This window comes from Physeter macrocephalus, chromosome 5, assembly GCF_002837175.3.
Source record: "Physeter macrocephalus isolate SW-GA chromosome 5, ASM283717v5, whole genome shotgun sequence".
In the NCBI taxonomy this organism is placed as follows: Eukaryota; Metazoa; Chordata; class Mammalia; order Artiodactyla; family Physeteridae; genus Physeter; species Physeter macrocephalus.
This window is the reverse complement of record NC_041218.1, coordinates 44,185,306-44,199,066: the sequence shown is the minus strand read 5'-3', so window position 1 is coordinate 44,199,066 and position 13,761 is coordinate 44,185,306. Positions and strand designations below refer to the sequence as shown.

General features: G+C 42.0%; 1 protein-coding gene across 2 annotated transcripts in view; it reads left to right on the top strand.

The window, feature by feature from the left end:
- Positions 1-13,761, top strand: part of BMPER (BMP binding endothelial regulator) — a 270,991-nt gene that overhangs the window by 149,809 nt on the left and 107,421 nt on the right. For both annotated transcript variants that reach the window (XM_024130256.1, XM_055084685.1), the window contains exon 11: positions 3,127-3,172. In XM_024130256.1, the coding sequence (XP_023986024.1) occupies positions 3,127-3,172 (46 nt within the window). The remainder of the gene's footprint in view (positions 1-3,126; positions 3,173-13,761) is intronic.

Genomic DNA, 13,761 nt, shown 5'->3' with positions numbered 1-13,761 from the left:
AGTTGCTGTTTTTACTTGAGGGCCAAATGAGGCACAAAAAAACAACAGCTGTTGCTATTGCACAACTGAATAAAAAGGGCAGAAAAAAAAACCCCTAATTAGTCTTGCTTTTAAAAGCCTCAGACATAAAACTGAAAAGCTCCTATAAAAGAAAAAAAAAAAAAAAACAGGAGATACAATAAGGAGACTTGAGCATGGTCTGCTTATAAATATTCATTGGGAAAAATGGGATCACATCATCTCTGCCCGTCCTCGGGGAACCCTTGCTGCTAATGAACTCTGGCAGCACATGTTAGTAATAATGGGCTTCCTTATTTTACAAGACAAAAACAGAGGGCTGTGCTGCAGGCGTGATGGTTTTCATTGTCCTCTTGCCATGGGCAGGTCAACGCTCTTTCTGTCACCAGCATCTCATTAGTGTCTCTTCTTTGTGGACCATATTTGGGCCAGGGAGCATCCGTCCCTCCAGGCGGGGGCCTGTTCCCACCCCACCCCACCCCTCCTCATCTTGTCAGAGCCCATCAGGCAGTGCCTGGCTCCTGCCTCAGGGCCTACCTTTCTGTTTCTAGGCATTTTTCCAACCATTCCTCTGGTTCATACTTTCCCTCCTCAGGGGCCAGCACAAGCACTTTGGAAGATAACTTAGTTCTACCATGGAAATCCTGTTAAACACTTACTTCCCCTCCCCTGCATTGCCTGGGGAAATTTTAAACGATTTTTTCTGGAGAATCAGACTGTATTCCTGCTCTATCCTTCCTGGCTACTACACATCTCTTTTTCCAGAAGTATGCATGCCTTGTTGAAAAAGAATTTTGTGGTTGGATTCCCTCCGTGACAGTCCCCCAGGGGCAAAGGAGTGCCTTTTTTGAGAGAGACTGAAGGTTCCACTGGGGACAAGGTCGTTATGACAGTGTCATCTCATCAGTGTTAATATGTACTGAAACTTTCTCTGTAGTCACAGGACCAATCTTGTTTGTTGCTGAGACCACCCCTCTGAGGTGGGTGTTGTTACTAGACCCTTCTTACTGATGAGGTCACAGCGGGTCCAGAGTTCCACAGCGAGTTACATGTAACTCAGGAGCACAGACTTCATAGCTTGCACTTGATTTATTCCCTGCCTAATTTAGTGATATGACCAGCCCCATTCTCACTTCCTGAAGAAGGGAGCTGGCTGTTTCTGTCAAGGTGCAGATGTAGGGAATCATAGTCACCCTTTGTTGAGAACTTGGTTTATACAGCTCTGCTCTGTTCGGTTAGAGTACCTGATGCCACCCTCCGATGCTATCATTCCATCAGCCTGATCCAACCTCCTTTGGCTTTGTCCTCAACTGTTTTCCGTCACGAGAAGCCGAAGGAGACCTCTGTGCCAAATAGAAACAGATAAGAGAGCTCTTGGCCGTAAAATTGTCATGGTGCCCCAGCCATGGGAGGGCTGCCAGTTTTAAGTCTCATTCAAACTTGTCATAGCCTTTAATGTACCTTTTAAGGCTTAGCTGATGCAAAAATGAATCAGACATGGTTCTAATTCTTCAGTAACCAACTAGCGACTTGGTTTTTTTTTGGTTAGTATGATTTTTTTTAAGTACCTAAATCTATTCCTGATGCAATTGACAGGTAGTAAACCAGTGTGTGGCCTTGACACAAGTCTTGGGCCACCTCTCTGTGGTCTGTTTCCTTAGTTTCCTATAAAGACGGGAAAGGGGCACCTATATTTAGAGGGTTGTTGTGAAGCATAAATGAGATAAAGTAAGAAGAACGTATAACATTCTTTCTACTGTATAGCAGATACCCAATAAATGTTAAGTTCTCTTAAAGATTAACATGAGACCTCTCTCATCTTAAAAATCTGGAGTGGAGGGCTTCCCTGGTGGCGCAGTGGTTGCGTGTCCGCCTGCCGATGCAGGGGAACCGGGTTCGCGCCCCGGTCTGGGAGGATCCCACATGCCGCGGAGCGGCTGGGCCCGTGGGCCGTGGCCGCTGGGCCTGCGCGTCCGGAGCCTGTGCTCTGCAACGGGAGAGGCCACAACAGAGGGAGGCCCGCATACCACAGAAAAAAAAAAAAATCTGGAGTGGAAAGAAGGTGGCCTATAAAGTCACACAAAATTAGGTTTGATTTTGGGTTCTACTACCCTTGTGTTGCATGACATCAATTTCTTCATCTATAGGAAGGAAAATGCTCAGCTCATAAAATTCTTGTGCATCTTAATAACACAGATTATAATAACATAATATTAATTAAACCCTAATATGTTCTTAATATTAACTTATAAAATCCTTACAATTAACCTGATGTTAGGTAACCTAGGGGAAATATCTAGTAGGATGTTTGTTTCATAGCATGTGCTTCCTAAATATTAATCTTCTTCCACATTTCTTTTTCCCTGTAATTCCATTGAGTCAGTGATAAGAAAGATCCATTCTCTGATAAGGGTCCTGAGAATATGCTTCTTCCTTTAAATGTCAAGTATCAGCAAAAAATTGAAAGAAATGCAGTAGAGGAGATTACACTGTATTTCCAGAAAGGTAATGGAAAATTACTCAGGATTTCAAAACCCTCAGCCTGATTGGCTTTGACTACATAATAGTGACTTAACAGGGATAGCATGCTGCTTTCTGAAAGAAGAAATCAGACTGAATTTGATCTGTAGCACAGATATTGTTCATATGCATAGGCCCAAGCTTGGGTTGCTGTTTATTTTTGGGCCCTTCCAATAAGCAAAGACAGAATGAAGGCCTTGCATGGATTGATAGCTTGACAGCCAATTCCCATTTCTATGTGTGTGCACTTGGTCTCTAGAGGGCTAGATTTGGGTATCAGTGAAAAGGTGGAATCCAGACTGTCTCCATCTTCGCTCCATGTGAGAAAAATCACACCAATGAGGCCTTTAGATATTATATTTCTCGGAGGATAAAAACAGGAAAGCTTTCTGAATGACTCTGCCTGGCCATAGAACCTGATACTTGAAACTTCGTTTTTACCACCATCATCACCATCTGGGCATTGAGTTCAAATACATCTGGGACTGATTTCATTGGTTTGTCTGGTATTAGATTTAAAAAAGAGTTTTGTCCTCAGCAGACCCTGTTTCTTAACACTGAAATCTTATTTGTTTTTCTCTTGATTAGGGTAAAATTCTCAACAGGAAAGGATGCTGTCCTATTTGCACTGAAAGTAAGTTTGTTTAAAATATGCTATTAATATTTATTTTGCATTTTATAGTGCAACAAGAAAAACGGTGGTATAAGTTTTCAGCCTATTTTAGTTCTGTAGGTCTAGGATGGGATCATCTCACCTTTCTACAGACAATTTAAGTCAATGGTAATCCTCGAACAGAAGCACAATTGAGACAAATGTAGATGTTTCCGTTGGAATTTGTTGCTCTGAGAAATTTAGAAGACAAACGGTCTGATGAGGTTTTAGGAAGGACCAGATAACTTCATGTGCCTTTTAACTGCTAATAGCATTTGCAGTCATAGCGGCTAAGATAATGATATCCAGTAAAACCAAACATTATATATAATCTAGGAGAGATTCTCCTTCTATCATTATGAAGCCAAACAGTTGCCCTTCTTCCTCCCTCACCCCCACCGTTTTGCCCTTTCACTTGGGCACATCCCATGTCACTGTTGGTACAGAGAAAACAAGAGTTCATTAGATTGGCAATGGTTTGGCCATCCTGTTATTTTTAACTGAGCTCTTGAAGGTTCTCTCTAACATGGCTTATTCCAAAAGCCATCTGGGACTATACTACCCACCACACAGAGAGCATAGCAACAGATTTAATGTCATCCCCACATGTAGGCATGCCCAGATCTATTAGCAAACCACTGTTTTAGTCCCCTCACATTCATATGCTTTCGAGATAGCTTTCTGAAGTGTTTCATTAAAGGAGGAGTATTCATAATGTCACTGTCAAATTAGTATGATAAGCAGGATTAACCAAGCCATGGAGTCTATTAGAAGGCATTTTTGAGCCATTCAGGCTTAGAGAAGTGGCCTTTGATGACAGTTGAAAAGCAGCTTTCACATGGGAACAAGTGTTCCCATTTAGACAATGGATGCATAGGTTCGTTGTATATATTACCATATATACATATATTACTATATATATATATACACATACATATCTATATCTCACTATTTTTTGAGACTGAGAGATATTAGACAATTATACACTATACACTGGATGAAAGTGCTGGCTGAATTAATGAAAATTAAATTATAGATTTAATAAAAGAATTTTTCCTTAAAGGTAAGGAAGTACATAAAATAACTCAAAGGAGGCCAACCAAGTATGACTTAGTAGAGCCTGGGAATTATGCAGAAAGAAGAATTAGCTATGATCAACACACCAGTTGATTTTAAAACATGTGTATAAACTATTACATTTAATCATCTTCCCAGAGACTCTCTGAGGAAATTTTGTTTAGGGATGGTTTGGAGGCTGCTTCCAGCTTCATTCCTTTTTGGATGAGCAGAGTCGAGTCTGAATTGATGAAGTTTTCCTCTGTATCCATGTCGATGAAGATGTTTGCATTTCCCTAGAAAGTACCTCCTAGTTGAAACAGAGACAGACTTCTAATGAACTCCTCAGATTTTCTAGCTGACCCTTTTGATTTGCATGAACACAGATAGGTTACATCTGCCCATCTCACTGCTGTCAGGCAGGAACACTGCTTATCAGCTTAATAAAAACATGGCCAGTCTTGTACAGAAACAGCCTAAATCTTGAATTACCTGACTTTATGTTGCAAGAATCAAGAAGGATGATTATTGAGATCGTTGAGAGGAAAGCTACATTTCACTATTAGTTTATCCACTATGGGCTAGACTTTCCAAATACAGAATACTGGTGGCTTATTAGAAAACAAAAAGGAAAGAAAAGAAGAATAGAAGGATGGGCATGACAAAACTAAACCAAGTTTGTAACTGGTCATATTAAATATTTATTGTACATGTGTTGTACATTGTATTGTACATATAACTGTTGTACATGTGAATGAGCCTGTGACTTCTGTCACTGAGAGAGGCAAGTTCGCAAGGGAGAAGCCACCCAGCTGGAGAGGCACCTGGGAGATCGCTGACTCTGTGTGCCTGCGTCCAGCAGGTCAGTGTGGGAAGAGCCCAGGCATGTGGTTCTTGGTCCACATCGAGATGATATCATCAGATGGTGATGTCTCAGTTTCCTTTGGTGTTCTTTCCATCTGTATACTCTCTCTTGCTCTCCAGCAGTTCTTCCATCAATGCTGTAAAACACATTCTATTTGTAGAGGTTTATTTATTCAGGTCGAGTTAGGAGATGGGATGACTTTCAGTTTTTCCAGTTTTTTTAAGCAATGCCCAGATTTTCATAGCACATTCAGGTAGACTTATTCCAGTGTCCTTTAGCTGTGGCCAAAAGACCTCCTATTTTGAAATTCCTTTGTCATCATACCCAGGATCCAGAACAAACCTTAGAGCTCGTTTTTTCCTCCTACGTCAATTATGAAAGTTCTTCTGGTATATGGGTTCCTAGAGCAGACAAACAAAGGTTGAAGTCCAAACTAAGGCTAGTGTGTTCTAAAACCAGAAAAATGACCAATTTCTGTCTCATTCAAACAAGATCACACATGCACATATATACCCCATTAGTCACTGCAGAGTTTTCAACCTCAGGATTGCTGATAGTTTGGTCAGATAACTCTTTGTGGTGGAGGCCGTCCTGTGCATTGTGTGATGTTTAGCAGCATCTCTGGCCTCTACCCACTAGATGCCGTTAGCATCCCAGCAATATCTCCCGACATTTCCAAATGTCCCCTGTGGAGCAACATCACCCTTGGTTGAGAAGCATTGGTACTCCAAACAGGGGTAACAGTGTAGGTGAATCCAGAAATAAACACCTGTGGTACTAGTAACAGTAACTTGACTCTTAACACAGTGATTAGATGAAGCAGGAGGGTAAAGTGAGGCTGACCTTTGCTGATGTAAAAAGTGACAGGGTCGGGGAACTTCCCTGGCGGTCCAGCGGTTAAAACTCCTTGCTTTCACTGCAGGGGGCACGGGTTCGATCCCTGGTTGGGGAACTAAGATCCCACATGCTGCGCGGCGTGGCAAAAAAAAAAAAAAAAAAAAAGACAGAGCAGAAGCCTCTGGATGTAATTGAATGCATTTCTGTATTTTCATTGCCTAGCCCTAGAAAAAAATTGTAAAGGCATATTATATCTCGATCGATTCAAGTCAACTAAACCATCTTTGCTTTAGTTGCTAGGAAGCTAGAAATAAATTTGTACCCATCTCTAACAGCATGTGGTTCTTGAGTAATAAACTTTCTCCTGACTTCATCTTATATGTCTTCTACCTTTATGTGTTTTGGATTATTTAGCATGTATGTGTGTAAACTACTTCCAATCCTCTTTTGGAAGGAGACAGGAATCAATACTTAGATATTTATGTATACGTACATACACAGATAAAATGGACTAATTACGTAGCTTCAAATCTAAAACTTACTTTGGTTATCTGCAGTGAAATGAGTGTTGCATTGTTTCCAACAGTGACATTGCATTGTCTGTTTCTAAAATCCCACAGAATTCCTGCTTTATTGACTGGCTTAATCTGTCTTGGTAGTGTTTGGGGCTCTCTCAGACCTCTGAAAGGAACAGTGAAGAGAAAACTCGAAGTAAACGTGTAGAACATTTTTAGTCTTCTCTTTGCAAGTCAGTGATAACAGTAATTTATCATTTTGTAGGTAATAAGCAACAATTGAGGTACAACATTGTTATATTCCTTATAGTACAGTAGTCTTTGGGTTGGTCTGAAAGGCCAAAGATGATTCTATCAAAAAAAAAAAAGTCCTTTTAAAATCAGACCTGAAGGAAGTATGAAAATGATTACTGTCTTTTAATAACATGGGACATTCTCTCTTTCCAACTGAAAAGAATTAAATTTTGTTTAGATGATTTATTTAAAGTAAGATATTTGAAGTGAGCTAAACAAACTTTATGAAGCTTTGGTGCAAATGCTGTTTCCTGCCAAAGTATGAGCTATAGCCTAAAGCGAGTCCTGCTTTCCCTGAGCTGAGCATGATGGGATCATAAGTTGGGGGCCAAGAAGGCCACTGTCTGTTGTATGTATAGCACTTGGCTTGTGTGGAATGTTATCTTACTGTGTGTTGGCAAACAGTAGGTGGACTCTTGACCTAGCCACCCAACAGAGACCCGAATCAGATAAATTCTTTGCTGGCCGAATGTCTGTTTTCAGACATAGAAATAGTACTTAGTGGCAAAGTTTTCCCTGATAAGAGAGGGAGGTGTGTGTGTGTGTGTGTGTGTGTGTGTGTGTGTGTGTGTGTGTGTGGAGAGAGAGAGGGAGGGAAAGAGAGACTGACTTTGAGAAAGAATTTAGTCTCTTGACCATCTACAAGACCAGAGGCAACCAAAGGCAGTCCAGACATTGATGCCCCATCTCTGGTCTTATAGATTCATTAAGCTGTGCCTGTAGCTACATCAATCCTCACCATCAGAATCCCAACCCCAAAACAGAGTTCACGATTATGTAACACAGAGGAGGGTAGGGTATTCTGAGCACAGATGTGCATTTAATTGAAATAACCTCAACTACATGTCCCACAAGTAACAGGAAATATCAGCTTTCAGCAGCTCAGGGTACAAGGAGGCTCACAGTTGCCAGGTGACTTTTTAAAACCCCCAAAGTTAGATTTCCAGCTGTGCACAGCACTGGGGTGCCTGCTGTCCAAAAGGGGCCCAGCCTGCTGTGTGCACCCACCACGGGCATGGTGGAATTGCCCTGCCTGGTCTTAGCACACCTTTTTTAAGTCCCTAAGCATCGCTACAGCGATCTCCAATTAACGAGTGGTTGTAGGAAGGGGAATGCAACAACTTAATGAAACAGTGAACTTAGGGCCCATTTTATGAGAAATCTCCACTGACAGAGGTTCCGCAAATTAGTAATTCTGTGTTTGAGCCTACGAGACTGTAAGCAACTCCAGGTCCCTTAACGCCAAGAGTGTCTTTAACTCAGGAAAGCAAGGAAATTTGAAACCGGAGCTCAAGATGCTTGTAGAATAAGAATTTGTGGTGTTGACTTTAGCCCTGCCTAGGAGGAGGAGGAGGAAGAGGAGGAGGAGGAGGAGGAGGAGGTGTTAAGCTAAGTGGCCGCTGAAGTTGGCCTCCAGCATCTGGAGGTGGGTTTGTCACAGTTCCCAAGGCCCAACCAGCAGACCGGGTGGCAAATAAAACCCAACTGTACCGCACGTGGTGGCTGGGAAACCCCACGCAGGCAGAAGCGGCCTTGGAAAGGTGTGAGGAAATCGGTTTGTCTTCCATTTTATATGCTGCTCTGTTCTAAGGGATACTGTTACCTTCAATGTTCTGGCTGTAAATTGCTGCATAGTTGGAGGAGCCTGAGGTTATTAGGGGTTATTATCCACCACGTATTGTCAGTTTCTACAGGGTGTTAGTAACTTCGTAAGTTCTGACTGTTAACAATCATCATCATGGAACAATAATGGCAGTAATTGTAATAGCAGCAGCAGCTAATATTTATTTATATTAATAAACAGCCCAAACACTGTCCTGGGCTATCTTTGATCTTATTTGATCCTCACATCCATTTTATCGTCAAGTAATGTTATCAGCTCCATTTTACAGCTGAGGGAACTGAGGCTAGAGGTTAAGAACGATGCCCAAGGTAGGTAGTGGAGCCCAAATTCCTCCAATGAAGTCTGGCCCCAGGGCCTGGGCTGGAGTTTCTACCATTGACTTCTTAGTCATTTTGTTTGGTTTGACAACCAGGTGCAGTTAGGAAGGGAAGAGAAGGTCCGTGTGTGTGTGTGTGTGTGTGTGTGTGTGTGTGTGTGTGTGTGTGTGTGGAGAGAGAGAGGGAGGGAAAGAGAGACTGACTTTGAGAAAGAATCTAGTCTCTTAACCATCTACAAGACCAGAGGCAACCAAAGGCAGTCCAGACATTGATGCCCCATCTCTGGTCTTATAGATTCATTAAGCTGTGCCTGTAGCTACATCAATCCTCACCATCAGAATCCCAACCCCAAAACAGAGTTCACGATTATGTAACACAGAGGAGGGTAGGGTATTCTGAGCACAGATGTGCATTTAATTGAAATAACCTCAACTACATGTCCCACAAGTAACAGGAAATATCAGCTTTCAGCAGCTCAGGGTACAAGGAGGCTCACAGTTGCCAGGTGACTTTTTAAAACCCCCAAAGTTAGATTTCCAGCTGTGCACAGCACTGGGGTGCCTGCTGTCCAAAAGGGGCCCTGCCTGCTGTGTGCACCCACCACGGGCATGGTGGAATTGCCCTGCCTGGTCTTAGCACACCTTTTTTAAGTCCCTAAGCATCGCTACAGCGATCTCCAATTAACGAGTGGTTGTAGGAAGGGGAATGCAACAACTTAATGAAACAGTGAACTTAGGGCCCATTTTATGAGAAATCTCCACTGACAGAGGTTCCGCAAATTAGTAATTCTGTGTTTGAGCCTACGAGACTGTAAGCAACTCCAGGTCCCTTAACGCCAAGAGTGTCTTTAACTCAGGAAAGCAAGGAAATTTGAAACCGGAGCTCAAGATGCTTGTAGAATAAGAATTTGTGGTGTTGACTTTAGCCCTGCCTAGGAGGAGGAGGAGGAGGAAGAGGAGGAGGAGGAGGAGGAGGAGGTGTTAAGCTAAGTGGCCGCTGAAGTTGGCCTCCAGCATCTGGAGGTGGGTTTGTCACAGTTCCCAAGGCCCAACCAGCAGACCGGGTGGCAAATAAAACCCAACTGTACCGCACGTGGTGGCTGGGAAACCCCACGCAGGCAGAAGCGGCCTTGGAAAGGTGTGAGGAAATCGGTTTGTCTTCCATTTTATATGCTGCTCTGTTCTAAGGGATACTGTTACCTTCAATGTTCTGGCTGTAAATTGCTGCATAGTTGGAGGAGCCTGAGGTTATTAGGGGTTATTATCCACCACGTATTGTCAGTTTCTACAGGGTGTTAGTAACTTCGTAAGTTCTGACTGTTAACAATCATCATCATGGAACAATAATGGCAGTAATTGTAATAGCAGCAGCAGCTAATATTTATTTATATTAATAAACAGCCCAAACACTGTCCTGGGCTATCTTTGATCTTATTTGATCCTCACATCCATTTTATCGTCAAGTAATGTTATCAGCTCCATTTTACAGCTGAGGGAACTGAGGCTAGAGGTTAAGAACGATGCCCAAGGTAGGTAGTGGAGCCCAAATTCCTCCAATGAAGTCTGGCCCCAGGGCCTGGGCTGGAGTTTCTACCATTGACTTCTTAGTCATTTTGTTTGGTTTGACAACCAGGTGCAGTTAGGAAGGGAAGAGAAGGTCCGAAGGGCTTTACAACTGGTGGGGATTAGGAATTGGAGAAGGATTTTAGGAAGAGTTTCCAATTTGATAGTGTTTCCCTCCACGCCACCCAGGGAGAAAGGTAGACTCAAGTGCCCATGCTTTCATCTACCTGGCGACACCTCCACCTTTCTGCTCAGGTCCAGAACAGTTGGTGTGCTCTGTGCTCACTGACAAATCAAACTGGCGTGGTTTTCCCATGTCCGCTCATTTTTCCAGGTATTTTTTTTCCTTCTGGCAACTCAAGGTGGAGGTATTTCCAGCAGTAAGTAAAGATATCCCCAAATTTCTTACTTACAATGATAAAATACATATAGTTTTAAGTTTGAAATCACTGTGTATCAATTCCATCGGGAGTAAGAAAGAGCAGAATTGCTCTGCCAGTCAAGCTCATCATTATTTTAGCATCATGGAATTGTATAAATGAATGGACCTTAACTATGAGGTCAACCTTCCTACTTCTTAGGTGAGGAAACTGAGGCTCACGGTAGTATTAACTTGAAGAGCTACGAAGAAAACCTGCATTTTTTTACCTCCTTCTCCAGTATTCATTCTGTAATATCATATGGCCTCCCTGGATTTTTGCTGGGGAAAGTATTCTTAATATAGATATACCATTATTAAATCATTCAGTTAAAAGTTACTCTCTTGCCTAATTTTGAAAGACTATATTTTATACAGAAAGATATGTATAAATTCATTATTAGACATCTGGCACATTTAGCCAAGGCTGCCATCTTGAATCTCAAGGAAGATGCAAATACCCAGTTTTTAAAGAAACTTGTGACCAAAACCTCTTAAAAGTGGTGCAGCTAAAATACCCCTAAGTGACAAAACAAAGAATACAAATCCCAAACTCTGAGAAGTATACTTTGTGAGAAAAACTGTATAATAAATTCCACATTACTGTATGCAAAGCTGAGGCAGATTTATACCTCTCTGGAGGTCACATCTCCTCTGAAATAAAATAAGAACAACAAAAAATTGCTACTCTGCTGCCACTACAATTGCTCCTATTACCAGGCGCGATTTATCGAATGTAAATCTGTGTCGAGCATTGTGATAAATGCTCTCCGTGGCGCGTTCTGTCACTTAATCCTCACAATGATCCATGCAGTGGAAGCTATTGTTATACCCATTGTACAAATGAGAGATCTGAGGGTCTGAGAAATTAAATAAGGTGAGGTCAGCCAATAGCCTGGTCCATGTGACTCCAAAGCCCAAACTTTAAGCACTATTATATGTTCTTTGTTGACTACATTTTTATTCATTTCGGAGGTTTACTGCCAAATATATATGAAGTTTGCCAATTTCTTTCTTCTGTACATGATTAAAGGCTTCTCTTTGGAAGCAGTTGTATTTGCTCACCTTTTAAAACCTTATCTATGTTTTTGAGGTCACTTAACCTCTTCAGCTTTTTGGATTACAACACTTGAATTCTAACCTTCCTTGGGAGTTTGGAGATATGACTCATTAGCTGCACTCGGTGGTTCCCTTTGATGTGAAATTCACATGAGTATTTATGAGTAGTATCATCCCTTTCCTTATCGCAGTCCCCTTCTTGGTTAATGCTCTCCACCACCAACCATTGCTCCTCTCCTCTGCTCTGCCCTTTCAGATCTCTCCTTAGTGCACACACCTGTTCTGCTCTTACTTTACACCTTTTCATCCTGTGAGCTCACAGCCCTGCCTGCATCTGCAGTCACTCTCTCATTTTGGTTTCACATTTGTCCAAACTTCCAGGTCCTTAACATAGGACTTCTTGACAAGATACGAATATGGTAGGTCTCAGCTTCTAATTTTTTGGGGAGAGTACATTCTTCTTTCACAAAGGACTATATTTTAATTTGATTAATAGTTGCTACCTTTGATTCTGTAAATTATCTGGGTTGGGAGTTGGATGGAGAGATTCATGGCTGTTTCCAACCCCTATCTGTTGACTGAATTTTGGCACCCCCTTTATCCCAGCTGCACAGGTTTTGAGTCTTAATGTTATTTCTCATACTTTGGGCATTTCTAACCCTTTTTGGTAATCAGTCGTCAGGTCTGGTTGATTGTCTCTTTGCGTTTTTTTTCTAATAAATAATTTCTTTCCCATTCCCACGGCAGCCAGAACCTCATCCTATTGCCTGCAACTAAACTCTGTCTTTTCTCCGTCAGCCCCTTCTGCATACCACTGTAGGAACCCAAACTTGGCTTTCACGAAACCAATACCGGCTTCCTTCACTGGTCTCTCTCAGAATTTCCCAAAGTTTGTTTTATAAAACTCTAGTGCTGAGGGATAGTAATGAGTAATATTTTCAAAACAAGGTTCTATTATTAAATACATTAGGGAAATGCTGGGTCAACTAAACTGAAATTTGTTTCCTCACTGCAGAATTCGCAGAGCCCTTTCTATGCCAATGTGCAGGGTAGACTTGCAGGAGGATGATGGAGCATAGAGTCCCTCCCAAGCTAATTTGGGCTGCAGAGTTTTTTTTATTTCTACTTATTTTGGCAGAGTAACAGGCAGGATTGATGTTTCATAGGATACATGTTAAGAAATGCTGGTTATCTGGAATACATTTAAACTTCTCAGGCTGGCAATAAATCTCAGGCCAATTTATTTAGACAGCTTGGGTGTCTTACATCTCCTGAAACAACTACCCACTCTGGGCAGATCAGTCTCCTGCTATTCTTGTGCAAGCTGCCTTCTTTCCCATGTCCACGACTTTTGTTAACATTCTTCTTTTGGTCTAGCGGCTTACTCCATTCTACCCCCAAATCTACATTTGTATGTCTTTTATAGATGAGCTAAACTCACATTGTCTTTTCAACACATTTAAATTTTATAAGTATGTTACAGTCTTATCCAGCCCTATTTCAGCCGGCAGTGGGTATCTACTTGCTAGATTTGCGTAGCATTTATAATAGTACAACTAATAATGACTACTCTCTAAGCATCTATTATGCTTTTGGCACTTTTGCAACGCTTTGTCTTTATAACCACCCTGCAAAATAGTTTTTCTTCAACCCATGTTACAGGTGAACAGACTGAGGTTATACAGGTAGTGTGCGCATGATTTTGTAGTCATTGGGTAGCAAGACTGGGATTCAAACCCAGGACTCTCTTCTAAGCAACTTACTTAATGTTCACAAAGCTCTAAGGTGGCTTTAAAACTGGAAGATAGGTTAATTTGGAGATGTGAAACCCATCCTTTCACTCAGGTAAGAAGTTCTCTTTACTGATAGGTAGCAATTTCTAGTTTAAAGAGAGCAGACAGGGCCTCCCTGGCGGCGCAGTGGTTGAGAGTCCGCCTGCCGATGCAGGGGACACGGGTTCGTGCCCCGGTCCGGGAGGATCCCACATGCCGCGGAGCGGCTGGGCCCGTGAACCATGGCCGCTG